At 43.0% G+C, this 25440-nt stretch overlaps 1 protein-coding gene across 4 annotated transcripts in view; it reads left to right on the top strand.

Moving 5' to 3' along the window:
- Ipo9 (importin 9) overlaps positions 1–25440 on the top strand; it is a 50440-nt gene that overhangs the window by 4235 nt on the left and 20765 nt on the right. For 2 of the 4 annotated variants that reach the window (XM_085841366.1, XM_085841363.1), the window contains exons 2-12: positions 6969–7030; positions 7242–7328; positions 7884–8085; positions 18305–18393; positions 19686–19772; positions 20647–20766; positions 20859–20959; positions 21143–21201; positions 21904–22055; positions 23772–23870; positions 24668–24774. In XM_085841366.1, the coding sequence (XP_085697492.1) occupies positions 6969–7030; positions 7242–7328; positions 7884–8085; positions 18305–18393; positions 19686–19772; positions 20647–20766; positions 20859–20959; positions 21143–21201; positions 21904–22055; positions 23772–23870; positions 24668–24774 (1165 nt within the window). Of the gene's footprint in view, positions 1–179; positions 298–6968; positions 7031–7241; positions 7329–7883; positions 8086–18304; positions 18394–19685; positions 19773–20646; positions 20767–20858; positions 20960–21142; positions 21202–21903; positions 22056–23771; positions 23871–24667; positions 24775–25440 lie in introns of all 4 variants that reach the window. The other 2 variants (XM_085841367.1, XM_085841365.1) reach the window with 2 other exon arrangements.

Genomic DNA, 25440 nt, shown 5'->3' with positions numbered 1-25440 from the left:
CCATGCTTCCTTTTCATCTCCCGCCATTGCATTGACCAGAGGATGTGGATAATTCCCTGGCATTCAGATGCTACTCAGTTATATATGATGGTTTTCCCATCTTAGATGCCTAGAGAGATGATCCTGCTGGCTGGAAATGCTTTCTGGTTCTCATGGGCACTTTTCTGGCTTTCTTACAGTATAGCATAAGCACTGTCCACCTGCGAAGGGCACCCTGCAAGGATCCAGACGCACTCCTGGGCATGTGGCAGGCACTGAACCGAGCGGAAGGCGGCCACGCTCGGAAAAAGGCCAGTGGTAGAGTTTTCTTTTCCCTTTAAGCTATGGTTTTGTGGTGGTTACCTATCCCCATGAGCGAGAGGGGGCTTCTCCAGAGTGCTGCGTAAAACTTTCCTACAGATGGTCTCTGTTCAGTTCTCCCTGAGGTTGGCTATCGAGACACTGTCAGATCTTCAATCTCTCTCCTAGATCCTTGAGAGCAGTGGTGTGCATTTCTTAAATTCTCCTTTGTCCTCCCTGCCCTCTTTTACATTTTTCCTTCTAAGCCAAAGTCTTTGTTGCCACAGATATTTGTTGCCAAATAGGGTAAGAGAAAGTAGGGCCAAGATCACCAGAAAGGAAGAACAAACATCCAAAAGACTAGAAAATAAGTCTAACATTGAAAATGAGACTAGAAGGTAAAGAGAAGGCAAAGGGTTCCTTAGAAAGCTCAGAGGATGTCTGTCTGAAGTGGAGGCACCCGGTAAAGTCAGGTGAAAAAAATTTCAATTAACCAAAGAAGGCTCTTCCTGTTTCATCTTGGCAATGGGAGCTAAGGGGAAATGTGGTCCCTGACAGAATGGCTCTAGTAATTCCTATAGCTCTCACAGCAATGCTCTTTGGTTCAGTGTCTTAGATTGAATCTTCATTTAACCTGAATTAGTCTCTTCCAGGCAGAAGTCCAGTGTACATGTCTCTTGTGCTTTCTCTGCTTTCATTAAAATGTTTCTTTTTTGAACAGATAGTTGGCTTTTTCCCCCAAAAGTTACTGTATAGATTCTGTCAGTACAAGTCTTCAAATGAGGTTCCATGCTATCTTAGATGGGGTTCTCTGCCCTCAGACAGAAGTCAGCTTTGTGAAGAAACAACCTGTGTTGATCGTGGTTCTGCCAAACAGTGAACTCAACAGCTGTTTGTTTGTTTGTTTGTTTGCTCTTTTGATCACACTGTCAACCTCAAAGTCTTTCATTCTCTGCATTAATCTTAGAGCAGACCTCATTATCAGTACCATACCATCATTGTCATTGGAAACAGTCCTTCATCAACTTTTGTGGAAGTTACAGTTTTTAGTATGATACTTTTCTCAGAGCTATACAAGTTAGGCAGAAATGCCCTTTTTCATACCCTACCGTTGCCTCCTGCAAATTAGGGTTGTTTTTTTTGTTGGTGGTTTTTTTTTTTTTTTTGTCTATAAAATGTGAAGCTTACTGGTTTAGAAATTCTGGGAACTTAGAGAAGAGAATGTGTTCTGACCATTCTGCTTTAAATCTTGTCTTAATTTGCCAAGTTAGTCTGCAAGTCATCTTGCCCAGGAGACTCTTAAACAGGCATTTGTACTAGTTGAACTTTCAACCTCCTCCCTTAGGTGAAAGAAATAAACTTTTGTAGAAAACTCATCTTAAGATATGTGTAGTGGAAACTCTTGGCTGACTTGCTCTTAGGCCCTCCATATAGATCTTAACCTTAGGCTAATCTCTGTTCTCGGCATCCTCTACTGTCTAGCTGCTGAGTGGAGTGTGAGGTGTGTCTTTCCTGGGTTACCAGACACAGTTTCCCTAGGACAGTGGCAGAGAAGCTCCCAGCGATGTGACCCTCACTAGAAGGCTGCTTCCTCCTGGCTCAGACACGGAAAAACCTTTCGTGGAAGCAAGCTTCTTGGAAAATAGCCTTCACAGTCTCCAGTCAGTGACACGGGACCTCAGCTGCCCCGGACCTGTGTGCAGTGTTCTGGAGTACGCTGCTGGGTCTTCTGCTTGGCACCTGGGTGGACTGGTGATGAGAGACATTTCCTTCCTTAGTCCTCTGTCACCCTAGAGCCACAAGCAGCAGTGTCCTCATTGCAAAGATGGTCATTCAAATTTATTCACACTTTAGAGTTTAAACTCAAATTTCAAAACCTTCTCAAAAACTCCTCTTCCTCAGGATCTTTTCATGCTGTATGATTGACTGTTTTGCTTATTTTTTGCCTCATTTTAGTTTGTCCCTACGGGACCTATGGGAATGATACAAAAATTAAGCTTATGCCAGGAACTTTTAAAACACACATAAATGTTATGTAAATAGCACCATAAAAGAAAGTTCTATGTGTTCCAAGTAGTTTATGAATATGTTTGTAGGTCACTCTGATGAAGGAAGTCGCATGAGGCACACTAGAACCGATTACCATGTCCAGGGAGACCAAGACAGTTTAAATTCAAGGCATGAGGTTAATGTCTGCTACCACACTAACTATCTGGATTGCAAGTGTGGGTGCCTTTACTAGAAGTATTCCTTCTATTTGACTGATTGATAGATTTATGTACTTATGGAGATGGGGTTGTGCCGCGGCTTGTATATGGAGATCAGAAGAGAACTTGTTAGGGTTGGCTCTCCTTTAACCATGTGGGTTCCAGGGATCACGTTCAGGCATCAGATTTAATGCCAGTGCTTTAGCTGGCTGGACTATCTTATTGGGCTACCTGTTCTTTTAAAAATGGATTTTTACCTTGGTCTGGTGAGATGGTTTGCATTAAATTAAACCTAAACATTAGCGTTTAAGAGGTCTTAATACATCTGGGTGTAGTGGTGCACACCCTCAATCCTAGCACTACTGGAGGCAAAGATTTCTTGAGTTGGAGGCCAGCCTGGTCTACAGAGTGAGAAATAGTGAGGTCCCCATCTCAAAACCAAACTAAAACAAGGGTCTTCTTGGTGGTAAATAGGCCAGGTGTGTTTGCTAGAGTCCATGCTAAGAGCTGACTCAGACATGGTTGGGTTTACACACCTGTTTCTTCTATGACAAGAAGAGGGCTTTTTATATTTACCTAGAATCTGAACTAACTAAAATAATCATAGGAATCAGATTGAATTTCAGTATCTATAGAGATGATTCTAAAGGTTTTAAGTGTTTGTGATTTAAGCATTTAATTCATGTATTAAAAGGAAAGCCCGTTTTATCATGGTTTTATAGACAGCCTCATTCTTCATGAGTGACAGAATGGGAGCGATAGAAAAGGACCAAGAACTTCAGCTTAGAGAGGCTGGAGGCTAACTCAGCAGCAGAATACTTGCCGAGCAAGAAGCCCCAGCTTCCATCCCTCCTGTTGCAAGAAATAAATTAATTTGAGTACAGGACAGCCAGGGTTTGTTACACAGAGAAAAAAGATGTTGTAATTTGGAGTAAAACAAACACGAACCAAAGAATCTGTTACAGGATAATGTGAGAGAGTCACTGTTCTAGATGATACTGTGGGTTTTCTCTGTGTGTCTTGGGTGTTTTGCCGGCGTGTATGGCTGTACACTGTGTGCATACAGTGCCCTCAGAAGCCAGAAAAGGGCACTGGATCCCTAAGACTAGAGTTAAAGCAGGTTGTGAGCTGCCATGTGGGTGCTGGGAACCAAAGCTGGGTCCTCTGGCAGAGCAAGCAGTAAGTGCTCTTAACTGCTGAGCCATCTCTCCAGTCTGCATTACATGTGAACAAACTGGAAAGACACCGTAATTAGCTCAAATAGGACATCTCAGATAAACTAGACAGGTCGATTGTAAGGGTTGTATAGAACACCAGGGAGTGAAGAGTAACTAACAACATTGAAAGGAAAGCCTCCCAGAAGGGACAGGCTCCACAGACACGTAACCATTGCATAAAGTTTCTATATTACACTGTAGCACAGGAAATAGTTATAGGACAAAAAGTCTAAAAATCCTATACAAGTACCTATGGAAACTGAGTAAAACAAGAGCGCCCCTGCTCTGCAAGTCTGATATATTTCAAAATCTGGTGCAGTTTGTGTATATCGGCATGAGTTTGCAAGTGGAAGATTGCATCTGGCATTATGTGATAGGTCAGAGTCAAAATGCAAGAACACTGCCGGCTCGATGCTCCATGCTTGTAGTCTTAGCTGGTAAGAAACTGGTAAGAAGCTGGCTGGCAAGAGAATCTTGAGTTCAAGGCTACTGTGAACTACACAGTTAGATACTGTCCAAAAGAAAAAGAAACAAATGGTCTGGGCTTGGTAGCTTGTGATCCCAGCTCTTAAGAGACCAAGGCAGGAGAATTGTTGCCAATTGGAGGCCAGCCTTGGCTACATACAGTAGGACTCTGTCTCACTAAAGACAGTATGTGAAAAGGAGAGGACATAAAGATAGTCTCTCTGTGTAGCCTGGCTATCCTGGAACTCCCTCTGTAGACCAGGTTTGCCTTGAACTCAGAGACCCACTTGCCTCTGCCTCCATGCTGGGGTTAAAGGTGTGAGCCACCACACACCTGGCTAGATGGGACTTTTAAAATGGAGCTGGGACAGCTGCATAACCATTTGTACCATACAGAAAAACAATCCCCAGTGACTAAAAGCCTAAATGTTAGAAACCAAAGCCCTAGAACTACTAGAAGAAACATGATGAGTTCCCTTTAGCCCTACACAATGGTGGGCAATAAAAATAAGTAACAAAATTGTGTCTTTACCGTGTGAGAGACTTGGGCCAACCACATGCATGTGTTAAATCAATTCCCATAGGATCATTTGTTATACTGACACCACCATTCCTTCTTTGAGGATTTAAAGGATAAATAGCTTACCTAAGGACAGGTGTGGTGGCTTCAAGATTTGAACTGAAACTTGCCTAAATCTAGAGACCTAGCTGGGTTGTTTGCTTTGTTTAGAGGGGCAGAGGCAGTAGTGTGTGTAGATATGTGGTTTGGGTGACATAGAATTTTAAATTTCCTACCAGCCATAGGTTTTAAAAAAAGAAATAGGTAGAGATAATTTTAATGCTAAAAGGCTAGAGATAGCACAGTGGTTAAGAGCACCTGCTGCCCTTCCAGAACCACGTCTAAGTTTGTTTCCAGCACTCATGTTGGGAGACACAATTGCCTGTAACTCTAGCTTCAGGAATCTTACGATCCGATGCCTTCTTCCTTCTCCTACTGGCACTTGTATAGATGTGGTGGCATACATTCATTCAGATGAATACACCTAGAGATAAATCTAAGTAGTAGCTTTAATACTGACTGGTCATGGTGGTGCACATCTTTAGTCCCAGCACTAAACACTGGAGCCAGAGGTTAGCCTGATTTACTCCATGAGTTCCAGGCCAGCCAGAGCTACATGCTGAGACCTAGACTAGAAAATTAATTAATAAAAAAATGATTTAATTAATTAAAAATTAGCTAATGAGTTAAATACTATACTTATTTAAACTGTCATATGTCAAATATTCCCATGTATAATCAATTTTGGTTTTGTTTTATTTTGTTCAGGCTGTAGAGTTGTACATGCCTTTGATCCTGGCGTTCAGGAAGCAGGCTAGGAGCTTTTTATGAGTTTTAGGCTAGCCAGGGCTATGTAGTGAAATTCTTGTCGCAAAGAAAAACATTATTATTTGTTTTTCATGCTAAATTTGAATTGTAGGGTGGTGTTTACATTTACAACCATCTCAGTGTTTGTGACTGATGGCGGCTATATTGATCTGCACAGTCCTAGATTGAAAGATATAAAATTATGATCTTACATTCTTTTTTTTTAAAAGAATTATTTATTTTATGTATATGAGTGCACTGTAGCTGTTTTCAGACACACTAGAAGAGGGCATCAGATCCCACTACAGATGGTTGTGAGCCACCATGTGGTTGCTGGGAATTGAACTCAGGATCTTTGGAAGAGCAGTCAGTGGTTTTACCCGCTGAGCCATCTCTCCAGCCCTGACCTTACATTCTTTTTTTTTTTCCTAAGATTTATTTATTTATTTTATGTATATGGGTACACTCTAGTTGTACAAATAGTTTGAGCCTTCATGTTGTTGGGAATTGAATTTAGGATCTCTGCTCGCTCTGGTCAGCCCCAGTCCCTGCTCACTCTGTCCCAAAGATTTATTTATTATTATACAAAGTACACTATAGCTGTCTTCAGACACCCCAGAAGAGAGCATCAGGTCTCATTACGGGTGGTTGTGAGCCACCATGTGGTTGCTGGGATTTGAATTCAGGACCTTCGGAAGAGCAGTCAGTGCTCTTACCCTCTGAGGCATCTCTCCAGCCCCTGACCTTACATTCTTAATAAACAATGATTACTTTGCAAATGTAAATGGGTCTATTTTTATTTGGTAGTGAGCATATATAACATACTTTTAATAAGCAGTTCAAGACTGTTAATAAGGTGTTTGACTCATACCAATGATCCCAGCACTTGGAAAGCTGGGGCAGGAAGATCTTATTCAAGACTGTTCTGGCAAAATCCTGTTTTGTTGTGTTTTGTTTTTCTAAAATTTATATTGCACATTGAAAACTGTTCTCTGCAACCCTTGTTTTGTTTTGTTTTTTAGGGTAAGTGTGTTGAGCCAGGTTTTCTCAAATCTAATGTCACAGTTCCTGACACTGCTGCACTATAGGAGCAGTGGGTCAGGTTTCCTCTTGCACTATAGGAGCTTGGGTTCCGGTTTCCTCTTGCACTATAGGAGCAGTGGGTCAGGTTTCCTCTTGCACTATAGGAGCTTGGGTCGGGTTTCCTCTTGCACTATAGGAGCAGTGGGTCAGGTTTCCTCTTGCACTATAGGAGCTTGGGTTCCGGTTTCCTCTTGCACTATAGGAGCAGTGGGTCAGGTTTCCTCTTGCACTATAGGAGCTTGGGTCCGGTTTCCTCTTGAACTCTTCCCTTGTGGCTTCAGAGTCAGAGCTCAGTGGTTTGCTGTGGCTTTGTGAATGTCCTTAACCTCACAAGAAATTTTTCTTTTTCAGAATTTGGTGTTCACCTGGCAGAGCTGACTGTAGATCCTCAGGGGGCACTGGCAATCCGTCAGGTAAGTCCAGGGTGACCTAATGATAAGTACTTTCCCTTCACTTATAACTTAGAAACTTTCTTAGGGGAAGGAGCAGGAATAAGGACAATGTATAAAATATGACTTTTGTACAGCCTTAGATGATTCAAATGTATCAAACCCTAACTGTAGGTTTTATGTGTGGAAATAAGTCCCGCCTCTTGTTGCACATGACGGCTTATTGTCTTCACAGCTGGCGTCAGTCATCTTGAAACAGTATGTGGAAACTCACTGGTGTGCCCAATCAGAGAAGTTCAGACCTCCGGAAACTACAGAAAGGGTAAAGGCTAATGGTTACACATGGTTAATCTGCCTACAAAGATGGGAGAGATAGTCCTAAGGCACTCAGCACTAATATAACACTCCTGATACCAGAAAACAAGACTAGGAAGAAAGTAGATTGGTGGGCAGCATTATGAATGAGTGCTGTGCTACCAGTGAGCATCAGGAGGGACTGTGTTCAAATCCCGTTCTGCCCTTCTGCAGGCCATGAGAGCATTGGACATGTTTAACTGTGAATACTCAATTACTTAAGTTTCCAAAATTAGAATTAAAATTACTAACTTTGAAGGGCTTGAGAATTAAATAAAATACTTCTTAGTACAATTGCTAAGCAACCAATCCGAGTACCCAAAAAAGGATGAGTTTCAAGGTCTAGAACTGTGGGTTAGAACCTGGTACAACTGTGGGAATGTTTTGTATGTGTGATGTCCAATGTGAACAGCACTGTAGCTGGTGAATTCGTAAATGTGACTACTGTAACTGAGCAGTGAAGATCGTCCCAAGGCCTACTGCTCACCTCTGATTAATGACAAGTGCCCTTCCTCCTCTGCAGGCAAAAATTGTCATCCGGGAGCTGTTACCCAATGGGTTAAGAGAATCAATAAGCAAAGTGCGCTCCAGTGTGGCCTATGCTGTGTCCGCCATTGCCCACTGGGATTGGCCTGAAGCCTGGCCCCAGCTCTTCAACCTGCTTATGGAAATGTTGGTGAGCGGAGACTTAAATGCCGTCCATGGAGCCATGCGTGTGTTGACAGGTACCGGAAGCCTTTCCCTTGGTGTTGTACTTGGACCTTAAGTGAGTGGGGAACAATTAGAAGCTATGTGGTAATATGGTCTAGACCAAGGATCTATTAAGTGTTTCTCCTCTCTGCCAGGTTTTTGTAAATGTTTCTCTTCTAGTTTCTATCTCTCTAGCCACCAGAAGTGCTCTAGATTCTTTCCCGAGAGTTGAGTTAGCATGTACTACTTATACTTCCAAACTTTTTTCTTTTTCTTTTTTTTATATATAAGTACACTGTAGTTGTCTTCAGACACACCAGAAGAGGGCATCAGGTCTCATTATAGATGGTTGTGAGCCACCATATGGCTTCTGGGATTTGAACTCAGGACCTCTGGAAGAGCAATCAGTGCTCTTAACCACTGAGCTATCTCTCCAGCCCCATACTTCCAAATTTTTATAGAGCAATACTGTAGGCTAAGTGTATGATTCAGTGGTAGAGCATGCACAAGTCCCAGAGTTCAAGCCTACAAACCACACACATACAAAGATACAGGAATGCCATGGCAAATCAATACTTAGATTTTTGGGTTGAATTCTGATTGCACCTTGGCACTCTGCTTTGTCTCTTTGAGCCTTAGTTTCTAAGATGCTATCTTTTTTTTTTTTTTTTTCTAAGATGCTATCTTAAGATGTTATCTTATTTCTGTTATGTTACTCTGAAGAGACACCATGACCAGTACAACTCTGATCAGATTGAGGCTTGCTACAGTAGGGGGCGAGCTCAGGATCGTCGTGGCGGGAAGCAGACAGCTATGCGCTAGATCAGTAGCTGAGAGACACACTAGACCTGGCATAGGCCTTTGAACCTCAAAGCCCATCCCCAGTGACACACTCCCTTCAACAAGGCCACACCTACTCCAGCGAGGCCGTACCTCCTCAAACAGTTTCATTCTCTGGTGACTAGACATCTAGATATATGAGTCTAAGAAGGCCATTCTCATTCAAACCACCACAGAGGAGTTTTTGGTAGTTGACCTATGCTAATCTATGTAAAGTATTGAGCATAATAGCTGACGTGTAGTAGTAGACTGGGTAACCTTTAGTTATTAGGCTTAACATGACTCTTGCGTATTCTTTCCTATTTAGCTGACTCTGTATCCTCTTGAGAATGTCTTGGTAGTTCCATCTTTAGATGATAATATATAAACACATAAAGTGTAAAGTGATTAAATTCAAAGACTTGTACTCCACTGCATAGTTCAACCAGGAAAAATTAAGAATAGTCAGTGTTCAGTTGAGTGTCGTAGTACTCACCTTTAAACCCAGCACTCAGAAGGCAGCAATCTCTGTGAGCTCTAGGCCAACCAGAGCTATACAGTAAAACCCTGTCTTAAAGATAGAACAAAAAAATTAGTCAGGGCTAAAAAGATCACTGGTTAAGAATGCTTGCTGCTCTTCCAGAGGACTCAGGTCAGGTTCCCAGCCCTTGTGTGCTGTTAGCTGCCTCTACTCCAGCAGTTTGCTGTACCTCCAGCTCCTTCACACAAACATGTGCCCCCTGACCTCACACACATGCCAAAAAATCAAACATTTGATTTTTCAATTAAGGGACTGGAGAGAGAGCTTTGTTTAAGAACACTGGCTGCACGCCGGGCGTGGTGGCGCACGCCTTTAATCCCAGCACTCGGGAGGCAGAGGCAGGCGGATTTCTGAGTTCGAGGCCAGCCTGGTCTACAGAGTGAGTTCCAGGACAGCCAGGGCTACACAGAGAAACCCTGTCTCGAAAAACCAAAAAAAAAAAAAAAAAAAAAAGAACACTGGCTGTTCTTCCAAAGGACCTGAGCTCAAATCAGGTGGCTCACAGTCGTCAGTGACTCCAGCTCCTGGGGATCTTATGCCATCTTCCACCCTCTGAGGAACCAGCACACATGTGGCATACAAATACACATACTTCAAAAGTCTTTAATGTCACAATGTTTGCGCCTAGTGAGGTAGGGCTAGGGATGTGTCTGAGTTATAGAAGCACTTGTCTGGCATGCATGAACCCTGTGTACAGTCCTCTGCACTGAAAACAACCCAAACAAAGAGTCATAGGCAGGTAAAAGGTTTTGTAGAAATAAGAATTAAAAGAATCTATGCAATCCTGACCATAAAACGATCAGCTCAGAGATGGGCATATTCTTTGCTACCTTCTTCCATTCTCTCTTCTGAGAAGATGTCAACTGTCAGTTAACGGGGTTTTGGTAGATATCTCTTATAAGGCTGATTGACTCACCAGTCCTTCCAGAATTTACTCTCATATCTCCCTAGGTCTGGCCGGAGTTTCTGGTCCTTTACAAGTTCTGTGCTATAGTCGTTCCCTAGATAAAGTCAGTAGGAAATTCTTCCACAGATACTGACCTGGAGCTGCTGGGAAGACGCCTCAGTGGCTAGGAGCACTTGCTGGTCTTGCAGAACCTGGGTTCAGTTCCCAGCACTCACAGTCTAGCTCACAGTTGTAATTCCAGTTCCAAGGAGTCTGACTCCCTCTTCTGCAGACAAGCACTCAAACATATATAATAAAAATAAGTCTTTAAAAATACTGATCTGAGGCTGAAGAAATGGCTCAGCAATTATGAACACATTCTGCTCTTATATAAGACACAGGTTCAGTTCCCAGCACCAATATTGGGCAACTCACAGTCACATGTAAGTCCAGCTGCAGGAGATCTGACACTTCTGGCTTCCATGGCCTTGTGTCACATATACATATGGTATGTGACAAAACCTCTTCTTGGGGAATACAACACACACCAGATTGGGAGCCCACATCAGACCAAAGAATGGACACCACCATCCAAGTCCAACGTGGTAAACCACAGAGTTTTATAGGGGCTACTTACAGGAATATGGGTGAGGGGATACTTACAGGAACAGAAATGACTCAAAAACAGCTGCATTACCAAAGCCCACCCCAGCATAGGTGACAGCTCCCAAAGCTGGGAACCTGGAGCACACTGCACAGGCCGCTCAGCAGGTTGGAGCCTGTCCTTTCCAGGTGCCTCACTTGCTCTAAATCTCTTTGAAGAAGCTTGGCTTGTTTCTGCTTCTTCCAGGCAGCCGATCTGGTCTGCAGCTCTGCAGCTTGGCTGTGCTGCATGGGAGGGGGATTCCTGGCTTATATAGCTTACTCTGGCAGGGAGGGGCCTAGTGAATCCGGGAAGTTTCAGAGACTGTTTGGAGTTGTTTCTTACCTTCCTGCTTAAGGAGCTTCCTTGCAGGATGGAATGCTTTAATCTCAGAGAGAATGGTTACATGACAGCATACCCCCATGCACATACATATGTGTAATTAAAATAATAAAAATAATTTAAAGTAGATATCAAACAAAGAATGTTAAATTAAAATAATACTACTAATAATAGTAATGATAATCCTGCTGGACAAGCCATCTTGTGCTGATCTTTTCAAAAATCATCCTTCCCCTCTGTTTTGTAGGTTTATGAAAACCACACACAGATATCTTATGAGGCCTGCCAGTTTACATGAAATCTTTTTTTTTTTTTTTTTTTTTTTTTTTGGTTTTTTCGAGATAGGGTTTCTCTGTATAGTCCTGGCTGTCCTGGAACTCACTTTGTAGACCAGGCTGGCCTCGAACTCAGAAATCCGCCTGCCTCTGCCTCCCGAGTGCTGGGATTAAAGGCGTGCGCCACCACGCCCGGCTACATGAAATCTTGAAGTGTACTTCTCTCTCCCTCTCTGTCCTGGAACTCACTATGTAGGCCAGCCTGGCCTTGAGCTCAGAGATCCCTTGCCTCGCTGGGATTGAAAGTGTGTGCCTGGCTTCCTCTTTTCCAACAGAATAACTCCTATGTAACTTCTGACAGTCTCAAACATGTAAAAACATATCTTAGTCATGACGACCCCCAAGTCCCCACTCCACTCTTTCCAGACCCCAACATGTCCTCACTCCCTGTCCCCATGCCTCCTGCCGCCCACCTTTTTGTGTAATCCACTGAGTCTAATCATTGCTCGCTGCAGGATTGTTGGCTTAGTTCTGTGCAGGTAATCACAGCGCTGTGAGGTTGTGAGTGCTGTGACCTGTCATGACCAGAAGACAGCACTGCACACACAGCACACCTCTCTACCCTCCTGCTCTTACAGTCTTTCTGCCCCATCTTCTGTGGATTTAGTGGGGGCTCGATACAGATGTTCCTTTTAGCGCTTATTCTTAGCACTTTGACAGCAGTGAGCATCTGCTGGCCTGCAAAGAAAGGCTTCTCTAGCCAAGTTGGAGGGAGTACTAATCCATGGGTTTGAATATAAGTATTTAGAAGGCAGTTTGAGAATAAGTTGCTTAACAAAACAGAAGTGATGTTTCCCTAAGACTTAAGACCTCCCAAACCATGGTCTTTGACAGGACAGGAAAACATGAATTCCCTCTTTAGAGGAGACCTAAAATCTGGGAACTGAACCATGGTTCTCCTCAAGAGCAGTAAGCTCTCTTCACTGCTGAGCTATCTTTCCAGCTCCTGGCCAGTTACATTTGAATGAGGTTTTTGTTTTTTGGTTTTTTCAAGACAAGGTTTCTCTGTGTAGCCCTGGCTATCCTGGAACTCACTCTGTAGACCAGGCTGGCCTCGAACTCAGAAATCCGCCTGCCTCTGCCTCCTGAGTGCTGGGATTAAAGGTGTGCGCCACCACGCCCGGCTGCTTGAATAAGTTTTTAATGCTGTGGTTTCCATAAGGGGTTTTCATGTATCTTTAGAATCTGGTTGCCCTTGCTCCCTCTTCTCCCCTGTCTCTCACCTTTAACTTCCAGTATTCTCTATGTTCATATCAGGTGGGTTCTGGTCCCTCACTCCTTACGACCTCTTCTGTCCTCAGATACTCCAAATTAAGCACACAAATCTAAGATTTGAAAGCTAGTCTTCACATACGAGACAGAATATGTCCTTGTCCTTCAGAGCCTGAATTACCTCACTTAATATAATATATTCCAGTTTCCGTCCATTTTCCTGTCATGTCTTTTGACTGTGGGCTTGATACTATATTAGTATTTGGTTATTATTGAAAGGCGTGCACTGATTGCTTACACTTTGTTGATTTTTTTGTTTGTTTGTTTTCTTTTTCCTCTTCCTCTCTTGCCTAGTATTTTTCTAGCATGGTTTATTTTCTGCGGCTCATTGGTGGATTTGTCTTTCTCGTCACTGTGAGGGATTCCTTTAGTCTATTTTTATCATGAGAAGCTTTTATCGTCCCTTCAGGTGTGACGAGTAGCTTTGCTGGCACAGTGCTCTGGACTGGCTGTAGTAGTTGTTTTCCTTCAGAACGTGAAATACATCACTCCAAGCCCTGCTGGCTTCTAAAGCTTCAGTTGAATGATCTGGAGTTATGCCAGTGGGCTTGCCTGTTGTGTGACTCAGTGTTTCTCTCTTGCCTCTTTCACTGTGCTTTTTTTCTTCTGTGTATTTTAGTGTTGTCAGCATTCCAGGGAAGAGACCCTCACCTGAGGAATTTCTTCTATGAGATTGGCCTGTGGGCAGGTCTTTGAGGCATTTTCTTAATTGCTAATTGATCACTGTGGGTAGTGCTGTCCCTAGGCTGGTGGACCTGGGCTATATAAGAAAGTTAGCTGAGCAAACCAGGGAAGGGAGCCATGCCTTCCTCTGTGGTCCCAGTTTTATTTCCTGCTTCAGCTTCCCTTGATAATTGACTATAACCTTTAAGCCAAAATAAGCAATTTCTTGTCCAAGTTGTTTTTGGTCAGTGTTTTATCACAGTATCAGAAAGCAAACTAGAAAAAGGGTTTTAGTTAAATTCTAACAAAAGACAGTTCTTTTCTGGTGTTATCTTTGTGTTATCTCCTGTATCTGGGTTGATATCTCTTTTTCCTAACTTTGGAAATTTTTCTGTTATGATTCTTTTGAAAATATTTTCTAGCCAGGCAGTGATGGTGCACACCTTCAATCCCAGCGGTCTGGAGGCAGAGGCAAACGGATCTCTGTTGAATTGAGGCCAGCCTGGTCTACAGGTGGCGTTCTAGGACAGCCAGGGCTATACATAGTAACTGTCTTGAAAACCCAACAACAAAATAAAAGGAAGTCTTCTCTGTGCCTTTACAATGAGATTTTCTTATGCCTGTTCCCTGTCAGAGTGTCTTGTCTATTTTGGAATTCCCTTCCATACTCTTAAATGCCTTATCTTTGTCCTTGTTGCACTGTTCCTCCATCTTGTCTTCAGGGACAGACACTCTGTCTTCTCCTTTATTAATTCTGTGCTGACTGTCCACAGAATTTATTTCACTGTGTCTTTTAATTCCAGCATTTCTGCTTGGCTTTTCTTCAGTATTTGAGTTTCTTCTTAATTCTTTCATAATTCATATCTAGCCTTATTTCATTCAGGTGTTTATTTGTGTCTTGAAATGTGCTTGTTTTTTTTGTTTTGTTTTGTTTTTTTTAAGATTTATTATATGTAAGTACACTGTAGCTGTCTTCAGACACTCCAGAAGAGGGCGCCAGATCTCGTTGCGGATGGTTGTGAGCCACCATGTGGTTGCTGGGATTTGAACTCTGGACCTTTGGAAGAGCAGTCGGGTGCTCTTACCCACTGAGCCATCTCACCAGCCCCGAAATGTGCTTGTTACACTGGGATCTCTCTCAGGGACTTCATCCGATTCTCACTAGAGATCATTGCTATAGTTTCACTAATTTTGAAGGAGCTAGTTTGCTTTGATATTTCCTATTTTTTATGTTACTGCATTGGGTTTACATATCTGGTATTTTTTTCTTTGCTTGGTTTATTTTTTGTCAGTATATTTTTCAGATGACATATTTGAAATTGTCAAATGGGACTTGAATGTGTAGTTCAGAAAAAAAATTCCTTAGACCAGGAGTAGCTCTGGGGACCTGGTGTACAGTCTGTCTTATTCCCTGAGTTCCATATTAGCTGTGAAAGCAACCACAGCTGCTTGATATCAGCACTAAACAATTGTCAAGAACTGTTGGAGGACAACCAACCAGGTCTAAATAGTGTAGAGTAGACTCAAATTTTTTTGTTGGTAAGATAAAAATAGGGAGGAATTAGGATTTGTAAGAGGGAGGAGTTAGCATAGATAACCTTGGAGAAGAAAAACGTTGAGGTTAGTAAAATGTAGCCAGAAGGGGAAAGTTGACCCTTTGGGGTCTGCAGATTTTAGAGATTGTTAAAGCTGATGGGAAGTTTTCATTAAGTAGAAAGAGTAAGGGATGAGACTAAGAAGAACAGTATAGGAAGAAGAGGGGAGGTTATGGGGCTGGAGAGACAGCTCAGTGGTTAAGAGCACTGGCTGCTCTCCAGGGGACCTTGGTTTAATTCCCAGCACCCACATGATGGCTCCCAACCATCCGTAACCCCAACCCCAGGGGTATAACTCCCTTTCCTGGTCCCTCCTCAGGCACTCGGTGCACAGACAAACATGCAGACAAAAGCCCCCTCCCTCCCCTCAGAAGGAGGCTAGGGCATGCAGTTAGCATGCATGCTGCTTTTGCAGATGACCTGAGTTCTATTCTGTGTAGCCACATCAAGCAGCTCATGCCTGCCTTTATTTAACTCTAGCTTCAGGGGATCCAGTGCCTCTGGCCTCTGAGGATCTACGCTCATACACACATTTGTAATTAAAAAATAAGATAGATATATGTATGCATATTTTAAAGACTGGTTATGGGGTAAATTGTTAGCTCAGCTGCACTTAGCTACAAATTAATTCTCAATTCTTCTGGCTCTAGCAGGTTCTGCATGGTGTTGTGTGATAGAGGAGGAGATGGGAGCCTTTGATCTCTGAAGCCTCTATGTTCCTGGGGCTCTGGCATATGAAAGGAGGGGAGGTTGAAAGTCCTTTTCTGCTGGGCATGGTGGTGCATGCTTTTAATCTCAGCGCTCAAGAGAGAGGCAGATAGATCTCTACTTCGAGGCCAGCCTAGTCTAGAAAGTGAGTTCCTGAATAGCCAAGGCTTCACAAACAAGAAGTCTTTCCTGATAATTCCCTGGCTCCTGCACACTGTGTGGCATGTCGAGTTCCTACGCTCAGGTGTGTAAGGAGCAGCACTCGAGGTCTAGCCATTCAATCTATTTACTTGGCATCTATGCTGCATTTTACATGCCCACTCAGCATTAATAGCAGGTTATGTCAAAGTCAGACCTTTCATTTGTCCTATTCTTACCCCCAGATACCCTTTTAGAGTTCCGACTGTGTTCCTACTGGTGAGCTTTTAGTTCAGAAACACCAGAAAGGCCAAGGTGCTCCTTGATTGGCCTTTCGCCTTCCTGCTTCTGTATGAGTGAGGTGACTGCTCTGTGAAATTGAACTTCTAAGAGCCTTTGCTTAGCTCTCCTAATGCCAGGGTATCCAGCAAAGGGCAATTGTTTTAGCCAAGGAGAGGAAAGCCTAGTCTTCCTGTACGGAGTTCAGCTTCTTTCCGGCAGACCTGGAGAGAAAGGATGGCTGTATAGTTACTCTCATTGGAATGCAGAAGAGGCTTTGTACTTGACTAAGGAAATGACTATACAGTGAGGTCACTTTCTCTCAGCCAGGAGAAGGAACTGGTGAAGAAATGTGTATCCTTTGTAATGAGTCAGCAGGCACGAAGTGGACGGCAGCCAACCTCCATTCACAAATAGCTACTCCAGTTGATTTCAACTTCACACCACAGGAACTGGAACATCCATGAGGACAGAAAAGTATTGGTGTGTGAGAAACGTGGGACCAGTTCTCTTTAGGGTTTTCCTTTTTTTTTATTTTGAGATGGAGGTCACTCTGTATTGCCCAGGCTAACTTTTAACTCCTGACTCCTGTAATCCTGCCTCAGCTTCCAGAATAGCTTAGGAAAATAGGCATGTCCAGCTGTGCCTAGTGTCTTTGAGACTTTTTGGAGGAAAATACTGTTCTTGACTTCTGAGTTATTTTACTGTTTATAAAAGAGAACTTGGTCTCAAGATATAAAAGGACTATATGCTAAGAATTTAAATATTTGATCTAATAGATAAATCTTTTACTTCTATCTTATAGTTTTGTAAATTTAGTTGTTAATACCCCAGATTTTTGACTTGATAATAATGACCTCAGAAAACTTACTTTGAATTTAAACCTACAAAGAATGAACAAATTGAGGCTACTCACAATGATTATAGAAAAGTTAAACAGTACAGTTAGTCACTTCAGTACTAAGACTCCTTTCTTTGTAGTGGTGATGATGGTGGCGATGACACTGGGGATTGGACCAGACCCTTGAACGTGCTAAGCTGCACCCAAGCTCTATGCTATATTTATTCATAAATGCAGGCTATGCTTGATCTTAGGCCCAGAGGTGGTAATATGCTATCTAGTGTATTTATTTGGGCTGACTTCAGTCTAAATGGAATTTAACATTTTATTAAGATATTAATTTTATTAAGATAAAGCTTGGAATTTATCTTTCAGAAGGAAGCCACATTCCTTCAGAACAGCTGGTCTCCAGTATTTGATCTGTATTTGACCTGTGGGGATTGATACAGAGTCTTTATGCATAGCATTTTCTTATTTAATTTTTTCCAGGCACAAGACGACATGGCCTGTCTTTCCTCACCTCTTTCAAATCTGCACATGGGTTAAACACCTTCACTCAGCAATCCTCTTCCTATCTAGTTGACAGCAACCCCAGAATTACACATTGATAAATGGAGTCGATGCTTAGTACATTTTCCGATGGGTGGGAGGGTTGGTAGTTGGTTGGTTGGTTGATTGGTTGGTTTTTTTCAAGACTAGGCTCTCACCATGTAGCCCTAGCTATCCTGGAACTCGATCTGTAGACCAGGCTGGCCTCGGACTCAGAGATCTGCCTGCCTCTGCCTTCCAAGTGCTGGAATTAAAGGCATGCGCCACTATGCCCTGTTTATTTTGTTGTTTACATTGAAGTAACTTGTCAGGAGACAGAACTGACAGAAACCAGATGGCACTTGTGCTCAATGCTGCCATGGCACAAGCTCAGAAGGATCCCTGTTTGCCTTACTTGTATGCAGTTGTGTTGCACATGGCTTTAATCTGTGTGCTTTTCTTTTTAATCTCTTGTATCTTCTTTTGTGTTCCTAGTCTCTCTCCCCTTCTGACAAATAATGCTTCTGGCTTCTTGTCCTTCCTCAGAGTGAGTTTGCTAGACCAGTGGCCATTCCTAGGTGCCGACCTGGAACTGCTACCTAGATGGCTTGCAAGCTTTCACACTTCGTCTTCATGAAGCATCTTTTACTTTTTGTCTTTGCAGAGTTTACTCGAGAAGTGACAGACACACAGATGCCACTTGTTGCTCCTGTCATCCTGCCAGAGATGTATAAGATATTCACCATGGCCGAGGTATGGAATCTCAGCGCCACCTCTCAGGTGTATGGTGATGGTTGATTGTCACTGGTGCCCATGCCAAGAACTGGAACTGACATTGATTTAGATCAGAAATTGAATTGACCGTAGTCTTTGAACTCATGACTACAAGGAAAAGCACTTGATGAAGTAACTGAAATGTCTCAACACCACTCAGCTTTGTACCCTATCACCCTTGAGTGCACAGTGCCATTCTTGACCTAACCTACTTGGCCAATGATTTAAAAATCATCTGTTACTTCATTGCAAGACTAGAATCTTTTTTTCTTTTTTTGGCTTTTGTCAAGGCAGGGGGTTGTTTCTCTGTGTAGCCCTGGCTGTCCTGGAACTCACTTTGTAGACCAGGTTGGCCTCAAACTCAGAAATCGGCCTGCCTCTGCCTCCCAAGTGCTGGGATTAAAGGCGTGCACCACCACCGCCCAACACAAGACTAGAATCTTAATGTATTATGTATATACGTGTTAGTACGTACGTAATAGTGATCTATACACAGTAATGTATGAATCTTAATAGGTATCCAACCTCTGTAACCCCTTGCCCCACTGAATACTCCACATTGTAAAGGAAATACGTTGAGAAGTGGGGATTCAGCTCAGTAGAGAGCATCTGCTTTCAAGGCTCTGGGCTCATCTTCTATCATCACTCTGTAGAGACAAAGCAGCAGCTGGGCACCTCATAACCCCATCTCCAAAAAAGGAAAAATATCTACTAGCCAAGGTGGATGCGGTGGAGGGCATTTCTAAACCCAGCACTCAGCAGGCAGAGGAAAGCTAATTTCTGTGAGCTGTAGGCCAATGGGAGCTACAGCGTAAGATTGTCTTTAAAAAAAAAAAGCTATGTGTCTTAAAGGCTGATTCCAGTAAGTTTAGCATTCTGATGCCTTTCTCTCTCCCTCCTTCTCTCTCTCTCTCTCTCTCTCTCTCTCTCTCTCTCTCTCTCTCTCTCTGTTTGTATTTCGAGTACACAGATAATGGTCTTTCTGAGTAGCCCTGGCTGTCCTAGATCTCACTTTGTAGACCAGGCTGGCTTCGAACTCACAGAAATCTCCCTGCCTCTACTTCTCCAGTGGTTGGATTAAAGTATACACCACCAGCCATCTTATGCTTTCTTAATTACAGAAACCCATTGTTTTACATAAGTGGATTGCATCTGTGTCTCTTTAGGGAATTAACTGTAAGGATTGGTTGGTTAGTCCTAGTTTTACTTCTAGTCACATCTACACACATATATGCTCCAATCTCATGATTATGCCATGGTCTTTTTCTCAGGTGTATGGTATTCGAACTCGTTCCCGAGCAGTGGAGATTTTTACTACTTGTGCGCATATGATCTGTAACATGGAGGAACTGGAAAAGGTAAGTGAACCTTTGGTTGATGAATAACAAAATTTGTGTTCCAAAGTCTTTATTAATACTTTACACTGCCAAAGATTTATTTTATAACTATCAGAAAGCACACTAGCCAGTCTTATAGATTTAGCATTTTCATTAAAATTTTAACATATACATATTATTTCTATATTTTAGTTTTTTGTTTCTTCAGATACCTTTCCTATATTTTTTTACTTCTTTCTGTTTTGATTTTTTTGTTTTGTTTATTTTGTTTTGTGGTTGAATGTTGTTGTTGTTTGGGAGACAGGCAGTTGGGAGGGGTGCTTTGGTTTAGTGTTTTTCCAGTTAAACCCCAGACCTCACATGTTCCAAGCAAGCACTCTGCCAGTGAGCTATATTCCAAGTGTTCCTGCCTCTTTTTTTTTTTTTTTTGGTTTTTCGAGACAGGGTTTCTCTGTGTAGCCCTGGCTGTCCTGGCACTCACTTTGTAGATCAGGCTGGCCTCGAATTCAGAAATCCGCCTGCCTCTGCCTCCCGAGTGCTGGGATTAAAGGCGTGCACCACCACGCCCGGCACCTGCCTCTTTCATATTTGACATTTCAAGCCTTTCTATTATCTTACGGCCCTTTCATGTGAAGAAAAGCAAGCTAGAAATGTTGATTCCTGCGACCCAGGCGCTGTCTGAGAGTGGTCTGATGGGCTAGGTTTCAGGAGACTGAGGTGTAGGATTGCAGGTGGGAGTTGAGGTCAGAGGCTTGAGAGACTCCTGCAGTGACGATAGCTGTGCCCTTTCATTAAGAGCTGGCCCTAAAAGATGCTTCAAAACTGAGAATTTAGCTGTGTGCTGAAGCTCTGGGTTGAGGGTTTGTCCAGCATTGACTTTGGTTTCTGTTGTCAGGGTGCAGCCAAAGTCCTGATCTTCCCCGTGGTGCAGCAGTTCACAGAGGCCTTTGTTCAGGCACTCCAGATGCCGGATGGCCCCACATCTGACAGTGGCTTTAAGATGGAGGTCCTGAAGGTAAAGAGAGACTATCAGTAAGCTTAGAGCTGAGAAAGAGTCAGAAATCATTGATTGCTCCTGTGTTGCTTAGCAGTGTTTTCTCTTCTCAGGCAGTGACAGCCTTGGTGAAAAACTTCCCAAAGCACATGGTGTCCTCCATGCAACAGATCCTGCCCATTGTTTGGAACACTCTAACTGAAAGTGCTGCCTTATATCCTTTCCTGGGAACCCAGAGGACCCGCCACTGCCTAACACTGCGGACCTAGCCTTGGGTCTCAGTCTTGTGCTCCTACGTCTAAGTGTTATGTCTGTTCTTGGTGTTGGGGTATATAGCACTCCCTTGTAGACTATACTTAAAGCAGGCTCCAGTCTCTTTCTTGACTCTGCATCATACTTATGTGAGGACGGAAGTGAATTACACAGAGGAAGTGGAAGACCCTGTGGATTCGGATGGTACGTAGTTCCTCTGACCCTCACGCAAAGACCAATTGTTAGGGAAAGGGATCTTGTCTCAGACAAGTCAGAGGCGGAAAACAGAGAAGCAGTAAAAGTGTCTTCAGTGTACTAGATGTGAGCCACTGAGAACTCATCATCTTCCGTGTCAGCCTTAGGACATTTGCAAAGCCAGCTGAAAACTGTAGCATTTGCGTGTCACAGATGTCTGACACAGCTAGCTACCCTCGTCATTTGTCTCATTTAATTTCGAAGTCCCACATGATGGTAGCCTTCATGTCTGTCAATATCTTTAAGTACTTCAGATGAGAAATAGACATGCTGGGAAATGTGTTCGGTGTCTGTGACTCTTTTTTTTTGCTTTATCGAGACAGGGTTCCTCTGTGTAGTCCTGGCTGTCCTGGAACTCACTCTGTAGACCAGGCTGGCCTCGAACTCAGAAATCCGCCTGCCTCTGCCTCCCAAGTGCTGGGATTAAAGGCGTGCGCCACCACGCCCTGCTAACTCTTTTACTCCTAAAGTATTTAATATCCTCAGACTTCCTTTCTTTGACTCTTCAGCCTCTTCTACCAGCTCTTCAGGAAAAAATTAGCAAGTACTTTACATGTTCATTAATTTACAAAGCTAATGTAGTTTGTTTTGGGATGAACGCTTTCCTTTTGTTTTCATGGCACTGATTTCTACTCTCCCTGGCCCCTGTAGGAGAAGTCCTGGGCTTTGAGAACCTCGTCTTTAGCATTTTTGAGTTTGTCCATGCCCTACTGGAGAACAGCAAGTTCAAAAGCACCGTTAAGAAGGCTCTGCCCGAGCTCATTTACTACATCATCCTGTACATGCAGATCACCGAGGAGCAGGTAAGCAGCGCGCGCAGACAGGCCTCACTTCTACATAACAGACACCGAGAGACTTACCATGTGAAATCCTAGTTCTAATGTTAGACTTTCAGAACATTTTTTTCATTAGGAAAATCTCTGTGAAACCACTGAACGGGGCTGGTGAGATGGCTCAGTGGGTAAGAGCACCCGACTGCTCTTCTGAAGGTCCAGAGTTCAAATCCCAGCAACCACATGGTGGCTCACAACCATCTGTAACGAGATCTGGCGCTCTCTTCTGGAGTGTCTGAAGACAGCTACAGTGTACTTACATATAATAAATAAATAAATCTTTAAAAAAAAAAAAAAAGAAAAAAGAAACCACTGAACAAAGATCACAGGATGTAGGAGAACCTAGTCAGCACTTCCTGTAAGCAGTGAGGTTAGTCCTTATCACCTGCCAGCCAGCAAGAACGCAGCAGCTCTGACCTGGGGTCCCTGAGAGCTTAGTGAGAGCATGTAAGAGCCCTGGGAGTTCCTGTGATGTAGCCACGTCTACAAGGCCCCATAGGAAGTAAACCATATCAGCAGGATTTAGAGCTTGAATCTGAGTCACATTGTCTTAGCCTTACTGGAATGCAGACAGTATATTGCTAGACTTTTATTTCAGCTTGCTCCTGTTCCTGCCTCCTCGCTCGTTAGTATTGTTTGATCAGCATCTGTTCTTAGCCATGTTGACACCTCCACGGCTTCTCTGATCCTCACTTAGAAGAGCAATAGCTAGGTTTTTAAAACTTCTTTTCCCAGCCAGGCATGGTGGCACATACCTTTAATTCCAGCACTCAAAAAGCAGAGACAGGCTGATTTCTGAGGGAAGCCAGGACAGTCAAGGCTACAGAGGGAAACCTTGTTTCCAAAAAAAAAATTTTTTTTTAATGAAAATAAATTGATTTCCTCAGATCTGGGAACAGTTGCAGAAAGAGCCAAGTGCTCAGAGCCAATGTGCTCAGAACACATTGTAGGAAGTTCCCAAAGAATTCATAAAAATACTGTATCTTTAAAGTACTAAGAAAAATGAGTGCTTCAGCTTAGAGCATTGAGATGGCTCAGCAGTTGAAGACATTGCTACCAAGCCTAATGACCTGGGTTCCATCCTCTGATGAAGGTGGTGGGAGAGAACTGACTCCTGATAATTACTCTCTGACCTTCTCATAAGCATACATATAATTTTTTAGAAAATTAATACAATAATGCCAGGTAGTAGAGCACACCTTTAACTGCAGCCCTCAGAAGGCAGAAACAGGCAGATCTAATTTCAAGGCTATCCTGTCTACAGAGTGAGTTCCTGGACAGCCAGAGCTACACAGAGAAACCCTGTCTCAAAAGAAAAGAAAAGGAAAGGAAAGAATATGACAACGTCTTTCACATATACCAGCACAAAAATTGGTGTAATTTTATAGTAAAAACTCCGTATATTCAGGAAATCTGTTTATCAGAGTAGCAAGCTGATGGCAGCATCAGAGAACTAAGTAATTTGTCATGTTCTAAAAAGGATACTGCTGCAGGTACAGAGTCAGCCCTACACACTTGGATAATGATTTGTTTCTCAACAACAAAACTTTAATTGGGAGGTAGGTGGGTCTCTCTTAGTTCAAGACCAGCCAGAGCTACATAGTGAGACTCTGCCTCAAAAAGAAAAAGACCGTAGAGTTTTGATCAGGAGGTTGACCAGAATGAGCCAAGCTCCTCCCTTCGCAGATTAAAGTGTGGACAGCTAACCCACAGCAGTTTGTAGAAGACGAGGATGATGACACGTTCTCCTACACTGTTAGGATTGCCGCTCAAGACTTGTTGCTGGTAAGCTACCTTGCTACTTCAACCAGATAGCCCTCCAGTAACTGCAAGTTTCTTCTTCCTAGACATCTAACCCAAGGTAAGCGGTGCTGTTGGACAGCGTCACCTCAGATCTTTTTAAGGATATAAGAAAGTTGCTCATGAAATTTGAGACTGAGAAATTCCAAAGTTTTTGCACCTGGCTCATTGAGTCCAGAACATTTGCATTTAATCTACCTTCAACAGGCCTCCATGGCCTAAATCAGAAGCTAACAAACTTAAAAGGATTGTTGGGAAGTGAGCATGGAACATCGACTCATGAGTTCTCTCATGGGAGAGGCATAGGGTGGTCTCTAGGTTGCATGCTATGAAGGAACTGACAGTTCCTGTTGGGTTTGTTGGTATTTAGTGCTTCTCCCAGGTCACAGGAGGAGCTGGGCATGTGGCTCATCAGGACAGCATTTCACTAGAAGGTGCCAAGTGAGCTTGGTTGAATTGCCAGCACCAAAAAACAAAAGTAGAACAGAAAAAAATGATACAGCATTAAAGCAGCCTTATATTCTCAGTCAGTCAGCTTCAAAGAGAATAGATATCTGGTCCATTGTTTTCCAAAACTATCATTTTTTTCATTTATGCTAATAGAGCCAGAGAGATCAGCTATTTAGAGCTATTCAGCCTTACAATGTGTGAGTTACCTTAATCTCATCAGAGCCCTGAACTAGTGGGGTCACTTTTAATACACCTGATGAGGCTTTAGTATGAGTGTGTCAGAGTTTGAACCACACACACACATAAGTTTATTTTTCAATCTTCTTTCCTAGGCTGTGGCCACAGATTTCCAGAATGAGAGTGCAGTGGCCCTGGCTACTGCAGCCACGCGGCATTTACAAGAAGCAGAGCAGACAAAAGCCAGTGGCACTGAGCACTGGTAAGGGTGAGCAGAAGCTCTGCTTACAGCCTTGTTTGAAGCATGACATCTAAGGGGAAATGAGCTCATTCTGTCCCTTTTTAAACAGCTTTGAAAGGGGGGGCTTTCGTTTTTAATTAGAAGACTCTATTATTATACTTCAGTGTGTTCTGTGGCTTTTAATAGTGTTTAAATGGAAAGGATGAGACTAGATGTGGTACATGACTTCTTTCCTAGCACTTGGGAGATAAAAGTAAAACATTTAGAAGTCCAAGGCCATCCTTATCAATACATAGCAAGTTTGAGGCGAGCCTGGCCTATGTGAGACCCTATCTCAAAAAAATAAAGGCTGGGGCTGGATAAATGGCTCAGCAGTTAAGAGCAATTAAGAGGTAGTGAGTTCAATTCCTAGCAACTATATGGTGGCTCACAACCATCTATAATGGGATCAGATGTCCTCTTCTGGTGTGGCTGAAGACATATAAATAAATAAATCTTTTTTAAAAATCAAGGGCAGATGAGATGGCTCAGCAGGCAAGGATACTTGAATGTCAAGCTTGGCAAACTGAGTTCAATCCCTAGAACCCATAGCATTAAAGTGAGGAGCTTTAGAAAGGTGTCCTCGGACTACACCATGCTATTGCTGGTGCTCCTACATAATAGACGATAGACAGACAGACCGGCAAG

The sequence above is a fragment of the Mus caroli genome, unplaced genomic scaffold (genome assembly GCF_978045245.1).
Source record: "Mus caroli unplaced genomic scaffold, Mus_caroli_1 scaffold_1, whole genome shotgun sequence".
Lineage (NCBI taxonomy): Eukaryota > Metazoa > Chordata > Mammalia > Rodentia > Muridae > Mus > Mus caroli.
This window is presented reverse-complemented; position numbering and strand designations above follow the sequence as displayed.